Source organism: Lontra canadensis, unplaced genomic scaffold, assembly GCF_010015895.1.
Source record: "Lontra canadensis isolate GAN:19392208 unplaced genomic scaffold, GSC_riverotter_1.0 scaffold61, whole genome shotgun sequence".
In the NCBI taxonomy this organism is placed as follows: domain Eukaryota; kingdom Metazoa; phylum Chordata; class Mammalia; order Carnivora; family Mustelidae; genus Lontra; species Lontra canadensis.
This window is the reverse complement of record NW_022631055.1, coordinates 9,157,662-9,175,030: the sequence shown is the minus strand read 5'-3', so window position 1 is coordinate 9,175,030 and position 17,369 is coordinate 9,157,662. Positions and strand designations below refer to the sequence as shown.

The window sequence follows — 17,369 nt, the reverse complement described above, 5'->3', positions numbered from 1 at the left end:
CAGTGTAGGTTGTCTGTGGGGAAGGGATGGGGAGCAGGGGCTCTGTTCTACCCAGCCACAGGGACCTAGTTTCTGTCCTTGGAGTCACTCACTTACCCTAGGCCTCAGAATTATTCACTCAGTCCCTTACATCCAGCCAGGAATCTGGGGGAAGGGAGACTTGGAGGGTCCCATGAGCTGCTTTCTCACCTTTATTTCAGCCTGCGTGCATCCCTCTATGCTGTCACACAGCTGCACCAGACTAGAAGGGGGCTGGAGAGGGTGACCTGTCAGTGTACCTGGGATGAAGGAGAAAGCCAGACTCTGCTGAGCAAAGCCGGTCTGCCACAGAAGCTGACAGTTTGTTTACTCAGTGGGTCTTGGCTAGACCCCTGGTCTATATGTAGACTTGAATGAGGCACCCAGGAGGAAATGGAAGAAGTAAGAAGCTTAAGTCTGGCATTCGTAAGACACAAGGTGCCCCACTCCTCATCCCATGGTCATACCAGGAAGTGCATTATCTTGAGGTGCAGTCTGGCCTGCCGTGTTAGGGAGACTGAGGCACAGCCATTGGCTGCTGGGCAGTGTCTGCAGGAGGGGCTTCGTGGAGAAGGCAGCAGCTATCTCTCTGAGGTTATTATTAGTAGTGATTTGCCAGTGAGCAGTGTGGCGCCTCGTGGATCAGTGATTGTGGCTATCCTGGACTGGGGTTTTTGAGAGAAAACTCTTCCTCTTTCTGACTCCTGTAGTAGCCTCCTCCTCAGGGGCTGCTGATTCATGCTCTGACTCACTCAAGCCTTCCATCTGACTTTCGCTCCTGTGCTGCCTAGAGAGCAGAGGTCCAGGGAAGGTTTGCTGGGAGCTCGTTTCCTGTCCGCAGTGGCAGTGGTAGGGTGGGCTGGGCAGCGAGAGCGCCCCAGTTGTATTTGGGCTTTTTGCTTTGGGTCGATTCTGATAGTTCATCGTTTACCTCCAATGTGACCTTGAGAAAGTCACCTTGTCTGGACTTCTGTGGCATCATCCATGCAACTCCATTTTAAGATTATTCTCTGAAGAACCCCATTGTATAAGACAGATGAAAATGGAAAATTGTGTGGCTCATCCTCTCCACTAGCTCCAGCTCAGCAGCCCTAAGAGGTTTCTGAGCCCAAGGGGCCTCCAGACCCCTTCCAGGCCTGGGAGCCCTTGTTCTATGGAAGAGGAGGCAGGCAGGCCTGTTCTAAGACCGGCTTCTTGAGAAGCTTCTGATAGTCACTGCCACCCGTCACAAATCCCATGGACCCGTGTGAACCACCACATCCCCTGTCTTGATTATGCTCCTCTACCATCATCCCCCTGGCCCCACACAGATGGAAGGAACATGACTGGGTTTGCTATTGCGTTGATGATCTATGTCCTCTTGTCAGAAAGGGTTACACATCTCTCACAGAGTGAGGAGACGAGGCAGTTAGTTTTATGAGTTATTCCTTCTTTCTTTCTTTCTTGCCCCCAAGAAAATAAATTCCAGCTCCCTGAATAACTCCCACACACTATCTGTCCTGTTTGATGTAAGTGCAGTTTTTCTTCCTAATGAGCTCTGGTCTTCAAATGGGGCCAGGAGGAAAACCAGGGACCTTGGGAATATAAGAATTCTTGGTGAATTACTTTAAGTTAATGAGACTTAAGGAAAATTGAGTTCAGCGGCACAGATCAGATCCACGTTCTGGGTCTTGATGATTTAAATTGCAGATCCTAATTAAATGCCCCAGATAACCATGAAGTGGCTTCTGAGGTCCTCTTGACCCAAAAGCTTTTATGGTCTGTGAACTCTATCAAATGTAAAGTTAGTCTGTAAATGTTCCCCTTTAAGCATTTCTATCCCCAGGATCCCACCATGCCTATAATACCTACCCTCCACCCTCCTAGGTGCAGGGGCCCTACAAGGGGAAGAGGGAGGGGGGTGAAGGAGTGAGGGCATTTGGGAGCCTCTCTTGGACTGGCAGGTAGTCGGGTTATAGTTGCCTTCTATCAGGTGTTCTGTCTGCACTGGCCCAGGTGCAGGGGAGTGACCACAGCCTCACTACAGGCTGAGCAGGGCAGCCAAACAAGGCAGGACAATACTGGAAACACACTGGGAAGAAGTTTAAGGAAGAAGCGCTCCTTCCTCGAGCTAATTCAGGCCCAGACCTCTCCCTCTGGCCAGCATGAGATGACCTTAGCTTCCAGTCATCATTTCAGTCCCGTAAGAGGGTGACCTGAAGCTAAGAAAGGGACCAGTTCCCTGTGGTCACACCCCCAAATATGGCCTTCTCCTTCATGTGGTCTCCTGCTGGCTCTTTCCTTCTGTGGCCTCTTTTTTTTTTTTTTTTTTTTTTTTTTAAGATTTATCTATTTATTTGAAAGAGAGAGGTAGAGCGAGGGAATGTCAAGCAGACTCCCTGCTGAGTGTGGAGCCCCACATAGGGTTCGATCTCATGACCCTGAGATCATGACCTGAGCCGAACTCAGGAGTCAAGCATTTAACCGACTGAGCCACCCAGGCGCCCCAGTCTGTGTCCTATTTTTTTAAATGACTATGACCAGGACACAGAATATTTCATTAAAAACATGAGGTAGAGCTGACATAAACAGTTTTTCATGCTGTTGTCTTTGTTATAGTCATTACAATAATTAAACTTTTTATTGAAGTATAAAAAATCATTCATGTACAGCTCAAAAAATTTTTAGACAGTAAATTCATTCTTGAAACCAGTACCCAAAACAGGAGATGGAGCATTACCAGAGCCCACAAGCCTCCTCATGCCCCACATGCCCTCCCCAGTCAGTACTCACCCCTCAAAGACACTGCTGTCCTGACTTTGAGCACCATGGACTCATTTGTTCCGTGCTTGAATTTTATACAAATAGAAGTGCCTAGATATGCTCTCAGGGACTGGCTTTCTCCCTTGACATAATTTCTGAAAGCATCTGTGTTGTTTTGTTTCTTGTTGACGGACGTCTGGATCGTTGCCGGTGTTTGACTATGATGAGCGCTATGCTCTACATGTTCCTTGTCCCTTTGTGAACATAACCATGCATTTCTGTTAGCAGTTCCATTCTAAGCTGTGCACTGGGTTGCGGTGGAGGTGTACCTCAGCTTGGGTGAATCCAGTTTTCCAGAGTGGCTGTGCCATTTTACCTTCCGCTAGCAGTGTCTCAGGGTTCTGTTTATCCCACATCCTCACCAAGACTTGGTATTGTGCCCCCGCCCCATTTGTAGCTATTCTGATGAGTGTGTGGAGGTTATCTTGTGGTTATGATTAGTGGTTTCCTGATCCCTACCAAGGCTGAAGAAACTGTCATGTGTTTATTAACTTTATCATCTTTAAACAGCCATGTAATAGTGTACCTTATAGATGTTCCAGAATGCACTGACAGGTAGCCGGACATTAGATTCATTCCAGGGTTTGTCATTATAAGTAATGCTACAATAAGCATCTTCGGTCTGTTGGCAAGAATTTTGCTTTTGTTCATAAATTTCTATAAATAATGTGATGAATAATTTCATAAATAAATTTCTGAAATGCATGTTCCAATTTATCAGCAATAGAGGAGAACCCCATGAAGTTTCCCTTAGGTCTGCCAGTAAAGCTTATTCTCATGAGGATCACAAGCAAACTTCTCTTGGAAGACTACTTTAGGTGAATATAGGAGTATTTAGCATTCCTTTAATTATTATGAATGAGTTTGGTTACTTTTCCAAAATGTTTACCACGTGTATTCTTTTATTGAATTCATACATTTGCCACTTGCATTTTTAGTGAGTTTTTTTTTTGTAAATTTGACAAGCATTACTATAAATTATAGATATTAGTACTTTCCCTGTCTTTGCCATTTTCATTGATGTCAGCAAACTGGTGAATCTTCCCCTTGGAGACTTTTACTGGTACTCCTCAGCCGGGCCACTTGCCCTCTCTGCTGAGGTGCCCAGGCTAAAGGTCCCCAGGTGCTCCAGTGGGAGGGGTAGGAGCTCAGCCTGTCAGAGAAGCTGAGTTTGCCTTTGGGCGGAGCACACTCTCTGCCTGTCATCTATACCCCAGACTCCCAGCAGTTTCAGCTAGCTCACGCGCTGGTCTGCTCTGACAGTCCCCCGGGACTGAGTTGGAACCTGGGTATTCTGCTCCACAGGAAGGCACCCACAAGCCAGACAGCCACATCAGGGCAAGCCCTCTTCCATTTTTGCACATTTGGTTGTCATTGCAGCCCTGTGAGATGGGTGTACAACTAGCCTCATCTTTGACACTAGAGGGCAGAGCCTCAGAGGGGCCCAGCAGGTTCTTCCAGAGCCTGACATTTGTGAGCAAGGATGCCTGGGACTCAGATTCTTAACTTCTCATTTTTCCCTCAGCCACATCCTAGCCACACAGTAGCTGCTTTGGGGCGGGTCTCTGTTACCCTGGATCATCCCTGGTTGGGGCAAGGGGAATGGGAATGTGCACTCTGTTTCTCATTCTTTTGGGCTTCAGCAAAACCTTTGCCTTTGAGCCAAAAGGTTGGATTGTTGTATGGAGCACAAAGGAACTTAAGAGTAGCTCTTGGCTTCCCCATATCTCTAGGCATTAAAGTTATAACATAAGCATTATAATACACATTCTCCAGAACTTCGTGTTTGACCAGCTTGTTAAGTTTATAATTTTCTATTTTTAGATGATGGAATTGGATGTGCTTCTATGAAGAAATGCCACGTGTCTCAACTGGTCCAAGAACAAACATGTCCAGTAAGTTGCTGGGTGAATATTAACTCAAGAGAGGGAACACAGCCTTATTGTTCAGTTTAATTATCTTCACTCCTAAAGGTCAGTTCCTTTTAAAGACAGCAGGAATTGTCACACAGAGGACTAGAAACACGTGAAAGTCACTTTTTGCTGCGTAACCCACTTCTTAGAGCCCAAGGTGTGTTCTGTGCCATGCCAGGGCCTCTGTCTGATTCAGCACTTGGTGGCACCTTGCCAGAGACTTCTATAACCATAGCACACAGCACCATCCACCTAAGTCAGGCATAGATCACATACACATGTGTTCCAGGAAAGCAGGCCCATGCCTAAGACACATGTGAGGTTTCTGTAGCTCTGGGAGGAAAGAGAGCAGGCTGGACACATGTGCCTCTGTCTTTCCAGTGTTCTACCATGCCATTATAGTCAGTGGCTGGCAGAGCTCTTCATGCATCTCATATCTTTCTGACAGAGGTGAACTGATTTAATTTTACAGATGCTATAAGACTTGTCAACAGAAGAGCATCATAAAACGAAGAAAATCTCAAGAGCCATCTTTTTTCATTATATCTAAACCATCATTTAATGTGGCATGTCTTTGTTGAAGAGAATGTGATTTCCTTACATGATCCCATGCGTATATGTGTGGGTGGTGTGTGTGAGTGCTGGAGAGCGTAGAGGAAGAGGTCACTAGAAGGGGCCTAGATCACCGGACTCTCCGGCCCTGGCTCCTCACTTGCTTGTATTAGGCACATACTTTGTCCACGAGAGCACGGTCTCTCAGTCACCAACCCCGTGTTTCTTACCAGTGTTTGTGCCTCTTCTCAGGACTACTGCCACCTTAGGGGACTAGGGGTTGTTGACAGCGCTTCCCGGGGAATCAGGCGTGGTCTGACCCAGGAACAGCAAGCACGTCATCACCAATGACATCATGACAGCAAGAGAGCACAGCCCTCGCCATGGCGCCAGGGCCCGTGCAATGCAGCGGGCTTCCACCATTGATGTGGCAGCCGACATGTTGGGCCTCTCTCTGGCAGGTGAGCCTCATGGGCCTTGCTCCGAATTCCTGGGGCAAGGTCACCACACATAGGTCCCACGCTGTACCAGTGCTGGGAGGGCCACACTTGCCTCCTGGAGTCCCCTGCGGACAGCCAGAATGAGTCCCCAGGGATGGCCCCAGGCTGGAGGGCACCCTGCTATGTCATTCTTCTGATTGATTCAGAGAATGGGGAGGGAAGGGAAGTCAGCCCTCTTCCTGGAAACTGCTTTCATTGCAGTCTGACTGCTGGCAGTTTTCCATCTTGGGTAGGTACCCCCAGGGCTCATTTGCCAGTAGGTGATATGGGAATGTCCACAGCGCCCATCTGGCAAGTGCCCAGGCCATGATCAAAGCCCTCCTTGTTGGGGATGTGTAGAGTTGAGGAAGGGAGGGGGGTTTGGTCTTGGAGTCTGAGACAGGAATCTCAAAAGCAAAATGTTTAGGAAATGAAGAAATTATCTCATGTAATAGTTTCTGAGAGATGGAAAAGTAGGATGTTGGGTCTTCTGAATAAGACCTAAATGCAAGGAAAAGATTATTAAGGGTGATTTTTTTCCCCCTGTCATTTCTTTTTTATTCAGGAAATATACAAGATCCAGATGAGCCCATTTTAGAATTCAGCTTAGGTAGGTACCTTTTTGAATTTTTTGTTCATTTGTTTTAAAATGTATGTTGCTTAAAAACAAAAACTGAAATGAAACAAGATGAGACCGTGGAGGGAGACAAACCATAAGACTCTTAATCTCAGGAAACAAACTGAGGGTTGCTGGCAGGGAGTGGGGAAGGGTGGCTGGGTTATGGACACTGGGGAGGGTATGTGCTTTGGTGAGTGCTGTGAATTGTGTAAGTCTAGTGATTCACAGACCTGTACTCCTGGGGCAAGTAATACATTATATGTTAATTTTAGAAAAGGTCTATATAAAAGGAGTAAAAAAAAAAGAAAAACCGGACCCTGGTGTGAATTTGTATCCGAGAACTTGCTGCCGCTGAACTGTTTCTGAGATGAAGTCACATGGCAGGTGTGCATATCCTGTCTGTGGGAGGGAACCTGGAGCCCATAGGCCTTGGGTCTCCTCAGCTTATGTTCCCTCCAGGCTAGTAGTGGTGGGGGAGGGGCAGGAGGTGAGCACTGGAGAGCTGAAGGACAGTCTCCCTCCTCCAAGGGGAAGGCTGGAGGGGTAGGAAAACTGGCTCAGGGCCAGCCTCATCAGCCCTAGCCAGAAGGCCCCGTGCAGTTGGGCTTCGCTGCCTAGCCCTTGTTCCCTACTTTGGGAATGGAGGCAATGACACCTAGTGCTTTCCCTCTTGGACAGTGTCAGAATGTCCTAAATATTGGCCTGAATGCCCTAAAGTTGTCCTAAAGAACTGTAGTAGCATGTGCTAGCTCTGGGGTCAGGGAAGCATGGATGGCATTCCTGTGGTTTACCCAGAAGGTCTGGCATGGTGGAGTCAGCCACAGATGGTTCTCCTCCAGAGCGTGACACTCTCCTGCATTGCTCTCCCCTGCCCTTGTCCCCTGGGCAGTGGTCAGCGTTGGCCGTGGCCTGGCAGTGGTGTCCAGGAGGAGGTATGATGTAAAAGAAGCTCCTCCTCAGGAGTCAGGTGACTGGGATTCTAGTCCATACTGTGCCACAGACTAACCACACAGCCTTGAGCCTGCTACTTGGCCTTGCTGGACCAGTTTTCTGGTGTGCTAGATGGGGTGTTATCATTTGAGAGACAAGATCATGGTGGTTAAAGCGAAATCAGACAAACAACTTTGACTAATGACCAAATCCTTAAACATGTAAGGGCATTATTATTTTCAAATTAAGATTAAACTTTGGAAACATCCCCATTTCAGACTGAATACCCCTACACAAGTTCAGTGGGTTTCCTAATCCTCACTTGCTGGCTAGTTCTGCAGTGGGAGGGAGTCCTGCATTGTGAACTGGGAACAGGATCTGGGGGAAGCAGCCTGTAACCCTGCTGGGATTCCCCCAGCTGCCCACTCCCAATCGAGGGCCTCCTTGCTTTTCACAAATTGTAATACTAACCCAAGGACTTCCAGTTTCACAAGAGAGGAGTGAACTTATTTCCACCCTCTTGTCTTAAACCATCTCAGGCACTAGGAAGAATAAGCAGAAACACACACTTTGTGCAGTGAGACGTTTTTGGAACCCCCAAAATGTAATCCACGAAGAGGAAGGAGCAGATGGAGAGGAGTGTGGTCATACCTGCTTGTCTGTGAGGGTGGTGGATTTGTCCCAAAGATACTGGGGAGCTCAAAGACTAAAGCAGAGGCTTATTGGAAAGTTTGTGAAAGGAAGAGTTTGGGGTTCAGGTTCCCACCACCCTCTCTGGTGGTTATTTTCGTAAGAAACTTGGGACGCAGGGGTGCCTGGGTGGCTCAGTGGGTTAAAGCCTCTGCCTTCAGCTCCAGTCATGATCCCAGGGTCCTGGGATCGAGCCCTGTATCGGGCTCTCTGCTCAGCGGGGAGCCCGCTTTCCCCTCTCTCTTTGCCTGCCTCTCTGCCTACTTGTGATCTCTGTCTGTCAAATAAATAAATAAAATCTTTAAAAAAAAAAAAACTTGGGAGGCAGAGAGGCTCTGGGTTGAGGCCCATGAGAATGAGGGAGAGCACAGTGAAGGGCCAAAAGTCTACTGAATAACAACACCCCACCTTGCCCTCTCCAGCCTTCTTCCTCTTATCCTGATTCTGCCAGGCTTATTCTTCTAGGCAGGAGGCTTCACTCTGGAGAAAGTAAGCCACCCACTCCCACTCCCTGCAAAGAGTCAGATGCTGGCTTTCTGGACGCCAGCTGAAAGTAGGCCAGCCAGCCACGCAGGCACCGTTGTGGAGTCCTTCCGGCCTACCCTTACACTCAGCCTTCTGATACCTCATCCTTAAAAATGAATGGGCATTCTTTTGTGCATATAAAGATTGGTATATGCCTACCAATTACAGCTTGATTCATAACAGCCAAGACTGGAAAAACCCACACATCCATCAGCAGGAGAACGGTATGTGTGTACAATGGAGTACTTCTCAGCAAGGAAAGGGAGTGAGGTACTAATACATATGGGGATGAACCTCAGAAGCATTGTGCAGAGTGAAAGCCATATTCCAATGTATATTTATGAGTCTGTTTACGTGGAGCTCAGGAAGACCCATCAGTGGTTGTCCAGGAGTGCTGGTGAGGACTGACTGAAAAGAGCACAGGGGACCCTTTGGGCCTTGACTGTGGTGGTTACATGGATGTAAATGCTTATCAAAACTCATCGAGCTCTCTACTGAAAATGGGCACATTTTATATATAAATACCTCAAAGTTGATTTAAAATAAAATCTAAGAATGTTTGCAGATCAAAGTCCTTTGTGAAAGGCCCACACAGGAAGGAAGAAGCAGGGGAAAACAGAACTTGGAAGAAACACAAACATTGAAGAAAGTAGAAGAAAATATCAAAAAATTATAAGAGAAGATGGCGTACCCATAACATAAGAACAGGGCACTAAAAAAAAAAAAAAAATTGAAGAACAAGGGCAATATTAGAAACTTAAAATATGACTTCAAAAAAATAAGAAGTCAGTAAACGTTGGGAGATATTCAAAGAATTATTCCCAAAAGTAAAAATTTTAAAGCAAAATAGAAAATGGGAGAAAAATTTGAAATGGAAAATTAGCAAATTCAGAGGCCCAACCTTTACAGGAGGAAATAGAAAAGGGTGGAAGAGAAGGAATTACCAAGAAATAAGAAGTCTGTCAGAACTGAGGAGTGTGTTTCTAGGTGAAAAATGCCTACCACGGCCCAGCATCCTGATTGAAAAGCCCCATAACAAGGCACATCCGGGTGAAATTTCAGAGCACTGGAAATAAAATGAGTATCCTAAAACTTCCAGAGAGGAGGAAAGAAACAAAACAGGTCATATCCAAGGATGGGGGTCAAACCAGTACGGAGGAGATTCTCAGTGACACTGGGAATTTGAAGATGGGGAGGAGCACCTTTAATGTGAGTGAGAAATATTTCTAATCTGGGATTCTCTACTCAACCAGACAGTCAGATGTGAGGGGAGAAAGAAACATTTCAGCCTTGCAAACTCTCAAATGTACTTCTCCCCCATCCTTTCTCTGGGAGTGAGTGGAGGATATGCTCTACCCAAAAGAGGGAGTAAGTTGAGGAAAAGGAAGATGGGGCCCCAGAAACAGGGCCCAGCATAGGAGAAAAGTAAAGGGAATCCCACCTAGCTCATAATAATACTCACTTAGCTTTACTAATGCAGAACACGGATTTACCAAAAAAACTCAACGCTAAACTGATTGAGTATAGAGGCAGGATGAGAGTTGATGTAACATAGGTAAAAATCTTCACCCCATGACAGAAATCAGGATATTTCAATTCTGGCAAATCAAGGGCAGTTCGATAGCCATTTGAATGAAGAAGGTAGCTTGGAAAGGTGAGAGTGAGTTTTATTTTAAGTGATTTTTTACCACAATGAAAAAAAAAAAAAGGAGGAGCAGGGGCCCATGATTGAATAGTCAAATATTTTATCTTCAGTTTAAAATTAACAAGTACTCCTTTAAAAGTCTGTAATAGAGAAAATGTTAGAGGAAAAGAATACCCTATCAGAGAGAGGGAGAGAGAGAGAATCACAGTTGGCATTTTGGTATAGATCCTTCCAGAAATATTTTTTACACCCACACAGAGCTATATAGAATTTTTAGTAATTTTTTTTTCCCTGTGGAGGTGATGGGATTATCTATAAAAATGTCATTCTAGTATTCTTTTTTTTTTTTTTTAAGATTTAATTTATTTATTCGACAGAGAGGGAGAGAGAAACCACAAGTAGGCAGAGAGGCAGGCGGTGGGGGGCGGGGAGCAGGCTCCCCGCTGAGCAGAGAGTCCAAGTGGGGTTCGATCCCAGGACCCTGAGATCATGACCTGAGCCGAAGGCAGAGGCTTAACCCACTGAGCCTCCCAGGCGCCCCTCATGCTAGTATTTTTAACATGGTTTTTTTTTTTTTCATGTGGCAAAATGTCATTGGCATCTTTCCATTTTAATGATCACAGGATCTGCCCCATTACTTTAAATTCCCATGTAGACTCCTCCATACTTATTGTAACCAGTTTCCCATTGTCAGACATTATAGGTTCTTTCCAGTTTGCCATTATAAATACCACCACAGTGAACATACTTGTACATAGATCTTTTATACATTTTGTTGATTATGTCTTTGGGATAAATGCTTGGATACAGAATTGCTGAGTCAAGGATATGTACTTGAAATACATTTTACCAGTTTGCATCATTGGCAGCACTTACCCAGCTGGGATTACAGATGATCGGGTTGGAGAGACAAGGCGTACATACCAGAGACTGTGGCTTCTCTGGAAGTATGCCAAAGTGATGTAAGCGCCAGACAGGAGATGAGACTGTGGGCTGCTGAGGGAGAGCGTCTTGGAAGCTGCGGCCCTTGGGCTAGGAATGAACACTGAATGAGACTTAGCTGAGCTGGCTGCGGGTTGGGGATAGAGAGCAGTTACCTACAGGAGGGTGTGTTCTGAAGGTGGCCCTTGGCCCTTAATCTGATACCAGTCTTCCTGGCTTTGGCTACCTGTTATGCCTCAGTCTATCTGCTGTTGCTTGTTCTTGAAATTCCCAAATGTTCCAGCTAGGTGTGGGTGTTAAGAACCCACACGTGATGAAGAGGCGAGCTGAGAAGAACCAGGCCCTCAGTCAAACACATAGCTCAGAGGAGGGCAAGCAAGTGAAATGGTCAAGTCCCTGACTCCTGCTGAGGCAGACCGAGCAAAGGAAATAGAAGAGAACCTTAAAAATGAACAAAGCATTGAAGCTTCTAGAAGAAAACAAAGCATCACTCCCAACCTCAGGGTAGGCAAAGACTTCTCAGACAGAGCGCAGGCAAGTACTAGCTCTGCGATTTCGTTTGCTCTCAGGGCTGTAACAGGTTGCCACAGATTGAACACCTTGAAACAACACAAACTTATTATCTTACAGATTGCTTAGGTCAAAAATCCAATGGGCTGAGTGAGGTTTCTGCTTGGAGTCTTACAACAACAAAACCAAACTATCAGCAAGCTGCATTCTTTTCTGGGGGTGCCAGGGGAAAATTTGTCTCTTTGCTCTTCATATTGCTGGCAGAATTCAGCGTTTTTGTATGTGTGTACATGTGGTTTTAGAAGTGAGGTCCCCATGTCTTTGCTAGCAGCCAGGTGAGGCTGGTTTTCATTTTTAAAGCTGCTCACATTCCTTGGTTTGTGGCCCTCTTCCTCCGTCTCCAAAGCCAGCAGGTGGAATGCCTTTCATGGTTTGTATCTCTCCTGCCTTTTTCCCCCATAGTCACATCTTTCTGACTCACCCTTCTACCTTCCTCTGCTGCTTTTAAGAGCTTGTGTGACTAGGTTAAGCCCACACCAGTAATGCAGAAAAATCTCCCCAGGTCGAGGTTCCATGACTTTAATCACATCCATAGTGCTTGTAATGGAATATAGTCACAGATTCCAGGGATTAGGATGTGGGTACTTTTTTTGGATGGAAGAACAGTTTTCCTGTCTATCACTCTCCAAGACTAAAAGTCTAACAAACAAACATAAAAATCCGTAAGAAAATAAATTGATAATCCTCAGACTGGGGAAGAATATTCATAACACATATACCTGAGAAAGAACAGGTCCAGAATAAAATACTCATAAATTAACAATAAAAAAGTCAACCATTCAGTTTAAAAATGAGCAAAAAACTCCAGCAGACTTTTGGCAAAAGAAGTTATAAAAAGGAACGAGTACGTGGTGAAAAATGCTTTGCGTGATTACTTGTCATGGAAGTGCAAATTCAGACACATCCATCAGGAAACTATAAAATAAAGACTAATCCTACCAGTTGTTCATAGTGATGCAGAACACCGTGAACTCCCATCCATTGCTGATGGGATTGTAAAATGGTGCAACTGCTTTAGCAAAACTGTTGTGTCTTGCAAAGTTAAATGTACCATCTACTATAACCTAGAAATGTCACTGTTAGGTAGCTATCCTATACAAAAGAAATAAAAGCCCATGTCCACCAAAAGACATAAACAGGAATATTTTTAGCACCCTTACTTACAGTGGTTCACCACCAGAAACAACCCAATGTCCAGTAAAAGAATTGGTAAATTTTGATACATTCATACAATGGAATGTAGCTCATCAATTTTTGAAAAAAAAAAAGAGAGTGATTATCAGTACATACAACAATGTAGATGAATCTCACCTTCAGGAACAGACAATGCGATGGAAATCAGAAACTGGTTGCAGAGGCTGGGGAATTGACTGGGAAGTATGAGGGGGAATTTTCTAGTCTGATGTTTTGGAGAAGTTCTCCGTCTTGTTTTGGTGATGGTTGTATAGGTGCATGTGATTGTCAAAACTAATTGAATTGAAAACCTAAGCTCTTGGTATTTTATTATATCCAGTAAAGAGTGAAAATTCATAAAGGCGCAGGAGAAGATAATACAAATGGATAGAGAACTAAAATTATTTTTCAGAAGTAAAAATCAGTTTCTATATTTTAAGTCACCGGTGAGCATTTAAAAAAAATTGGGAATGATGAGGGCCTTGCTGTCATGGGGGTGGGGGTTGAGGGGGAAGGGGAGCATGAGAAGAGCTTGTTTCCAGTGTAAAAGATCACCTCCATGTGACAACTGACAGTGTAACGGTCCTATCCCTTTAGTGTCACTGATTTTTTTTTTTTTTTTTTTTTTTTTTGCTTTCTCTGGATGTGTTTAGAACTGAGAACTAACTAGAGCCTGATTTTTTTTTTTTAAAGATTTTATTTATTTATTTGACAGAGAGAGACACAGCAAGAGGGAACACAAGCAGGGGGAGTGGGAGAGGGAGAAGCAGGCTTCCCCCCGAGCAGGGAGCCGGTATGGGGCTGGATCCCAAGACGCTGGGATCATGACCTGAGCCAAAGGCAGAGGCTTAACCCACTGAGCCACCCAGTCGCCCCCTAGAGCCTGATTTTAAAGGATTCATTTCTTTCCCGTCTTGATTCCGTAGCTTGCAGTGAGTTGCACACTCCATCGCTAGATCGAAAACCAAATAGTTTTGTAGCTGTGAGTGTCACCACCCCTCCTCAGGCATTCTGGACGAAACACGCACAGACGGAGATCATTGAGGTGGGTGCTGCCGGCTCCGACGCGACGGGCTGGCACAGTGTCTGCATGCTCCATGGGAGGGCTGTGGGTGACCTGAGCACCTGGAGCTGACCCTCTGCGGGTTCTCAGTGCATTGAGGTTTCTCTTCACATTCATCTGGGTGGCATTTATATTTGCCATGTCCTTTACAGTTACTGATGAGCTATTGGCTGGTTGTCTTTGAACAATGATCCTATAAGGTTATTGCCTTTTAAGAGGTAAGGAGCTCATCCTTCCTTGTCATTTTCATTTGGCTGCTGCTTTTGGAGAATTGTGTTCATTAATCGCAGTTTGGAGAGTGTTAACTATTAACCGGCCTTCTTACTGGACTTACCCCTATTTTTATTGGCTTTCTTTGTACATCCTTTTACATTGTGTGTTTTATATTTATGTTTTACATTGAATTATGTGCATTTGCCTCAGGAATTTTACCAACTCTTTTTAGATAATTGAGCACCGTATGCAAGTTATAAAACTATAGGATCTGTGTGTGATCCTGCAGGATTTTGTCTGTGATGTGTCTGTATGAATTAACCTCTCCCTCGCAGTCTCAAACAAAATTAAACTGCATTTTCTCCCCTTCCCCCTTTTACATTTTGGAACATAGGCCACCCTTTTTCATTCTCTTGGAAACTTATTTCCAAGTTCGAATCAACAGTTTTGTTTTCTAAGCATCTGCTGAGCCCTGCCTGTGCATGGAGCACAATCCTGGGCCTGTGGGTGATACAGATATCTCGGAGGCCAGGTCCCTGCCTCGGGGAGCATCCCATCCTGTTGGTGGGGAGGCAGAGTAGGTGTGGCCCATCTCTACAAGGCCCTGTGGGAAGGGGTGGAGTAGCGAGAGGAGGGCGGCACCTGGGGGGTGGGGGCCTGTCCAGCTCTGTGGATTGGAGAGGCTGCCTCGGTGGTGCTTAGTGGAATCCTGACTTCAGAGATCTGGGTGGGAAGGGGCCCAGGACTCTGCAGTTGTCACAAGCTCCCAGGTGATGCCTGTGCAGCCAGTCTGGGGACCACGTGTTGAAAAGCACACCAGAATTCTGTGGGTAGTCATGCAAAACATGCAATAGGAAAGTATCTCGTGGGTTTGGAGAACAACCTTCTCCTGTTGTGTGTGTGCAGAAGGCCCAAGTGAAGGAGCAAGGGAGAGAAGTGTTGAACATCAGGCCAGGAGTTTGTAGCGGGCCAGAGCAGGCTTTTCAGAGGGGAGTTGCTGGACTAGATGTGTTTCAGGGAGGTCCTAAGTTGTCAGTCATCTGGGGGAGTGTGTAGGACTTTACTGGCAGTGGGAATGAGTGGAGAGTAGGAATGCATGTGACAGGCCCTGGGGGTGGGTTTGTGGGAGCAGTTCACTGTCCCTAGGTGGTAGAGAATGATGGAGAAAGTGGTACCAAAGCAACATTTGTTGCCTCCTTGGGAGGAGAGCCAGAGATGGCCTTAACCAAGGGCAGATGAAGGGTGAGGTTGGGCGGGTCACGGTCCCAGCAGGCTGTGCAGAAGTGGCCCTCCAGCAGCCCTTGAGAACCTGGATCTGGAGCTGCAGAGGGAGCACAGCTGGAGGCATGGGACCCACAGCAGGCACAGACAGGAGCTATTAAGCATTTGGCTCAGATAGTTAACCACTGCCTGAGAAAGAGAATATGTTACGGGGCTCTGGGGGCAGTGCTAAGCTGCCAAGAAGTGGCCACCTAGGAGCTAGGAACTCACAGCTCATCTTTTGAAAGTGATAGCCTTAAAAAGGTCCATTCTTAATTATTCCAACTATGGGATTCTGAAAATAAGAAACGACTTACTCCATTCATTCCTTCTCTCATCTGCCTTTGTACATCCTAAAGGAACAACTCAAAGTAGGAGATCAAACACACCACTCATCTAAAGTACCAAGAATACATGCGAACATCAGGGTTGTTTCACTCTTAGAAGATCCCTTCTAGTGAGCAAAAAGCCCTTAGAGTGAGCCCTTGGACGCAGCTGTGCTGTGGGCCTGCCTGTGGCGGGTGCTTCTGGAGAAGCCTGTCCCACTACTTTGTCCTTTCTCTAAACAGCATTTGGTCATGTTTGTAGGCTTCCATGTAGGCCCTCATCAGTGTGTGTGTTGATCCAAGTTGGTAAGAAAGTTAGTGTCCCATTCTGAAGATGTTGGTGTGTTTCCAAAGCAATTACTTGGAAAAATCCAACTCTGTATTCTGATTTTATTCTCTTTCCTCTTCTAGGGAACCAACAATCCAATATTTCTAAGCAGTATTGCCTTCTTTCAAGACTCTCTTATCAATCAGATGACCCAAATCAAACTCTCCGTGTATGATGTCAAAGATCGATCTCAGGGAACAGTTAAGTAACATGTTGTGGTTCATGGGATTTTGTTCCCTGTTCTTAAGTTCTATAATCATCTGAGTGAGAGGTGAACACAGATTAACTTCACTGCTTTGCTCACAGAGTAACTGATGTCCAAATGTATTCATTTTTAGGAGTTTCTTCCTGAGCATCCCTGTTGGGCTCCTGAGATAGGGTCAGGTGTGTTGTGGGAACCAGGCTGCTGGACTCCTCTGGGGCCTGGTATCTGGACCAGAAGCAAACCAAGCATACTAATGCCTTCTCTACCCACTCTTCCTCAGATGTATTTACTGGGCTCTGGAACATTCATTGTCAAAGATCTGCTCCAGGACAGACATCATAGGTTGCATTTAACACTAAGGTTGGTATTTAATTTTATTCCCTTGAAAGGATCTGGAATCAGGAAGTCTAGGGATAAATGGACCATTTCTTGCATGCAGAGAGGGCCCAGCCCCCTCCCAAAGGCTGGTGTCAGTGACCTAGTGGTTGCTTACTGAAGTGAGATTAAAACTCAGCCCATCAGAGGACGTGTTAGGGAATGGGCATGTGCAGTATGCATAGGAAATATGAGCCCTGTTGTACACAGACGTAAGGAAAACCTAGGTACGTATCTGATAATACTCAATATTTTTGTGTATCATCTTTTCCCTCCCCAGTAGGATATGATCTCCCAGGCAGCAGGGTTTTTGTCTGCTTTCCTTCATTGCCATATTCTAGAACAGAGCCTAGTGCTCAGTAAATATTTATGGAAGGAAGGAAGGGGAATCCCCGCTGTGTCCCTGAAAGGAATATGAAAGAGTCAAGATGTCAGCCCTTCCCAAGTTCATTTCATGGACAGTTGTCAACAAAACCCCAACATGGTGTTCTTTTTTTCAAAATAATGTAAAAAGTTGGGAAGATAGTCCAAAATAGCAAAAGAAATTTGACAAGGGTTAATCACCTGCTGGACAGTGTGCCATTCTAAAGCTACAGTGAGGGCAGTGTCGCAGGCATCGGGCAGAACAAGAGTTCTGGTTCGGCCCTCGGTGTGCATAGGGAGCCTGCCTCAGCAGGAAGGACAAGTCTTACAGAAAATGCAAGGGCTCGTGTGGAGCAAAGGGCTGCTAGAGAAAAATGA

At 45.7% G+C, this 17,369-nt stretch overlaps 1 protein-coding gene across 15 annotated transcripts in view; it reads left to right on the top strand.

The window, feature by feature from the left end:
* INPP4A (inositol polyphosphate-4-phosphatase type I A) overlaps window positions 1–17,369 on the top strand; it is a 129,550-nt gene that overhangs the window by 64,911 nt on the left and 47,270 nt on the right. For 8 of the 15 annotated variants that reach the window (XM_032877888.1, XM_032877882.1, XM_032877887.1 and 5 more), the window contains exons 1-5: window positions 5,641–5,746; window positions 6,330–6,374; window positions 13,785–13,903; window positions 16,132–16,248; window positions 16,534–16,613. In XM_032877888.1, the coding sequence (XP_032733779.1) occupies window positions 5,641–5,746; window positions 6,330–6,374; window positions 13,785–13,903; window positions 16,132–16,248; window positions 16,534–16,613 (467 nt within the window). Of the gene's footprint in view, window positions 1–4,644; window positions 4,716–5,537; window positions 5,747–6,329; window positions 6,375–13,784; window positions 13,904–16,131; window positions 16,249–16,533; window positions 16,614–17,369 lie in introns of those variants that run through there. The other 7 variants (XM_032877880.1, XM_032877877.1, XM_032877878.1 and 4 more) reach the window with 1 other exon arrangement.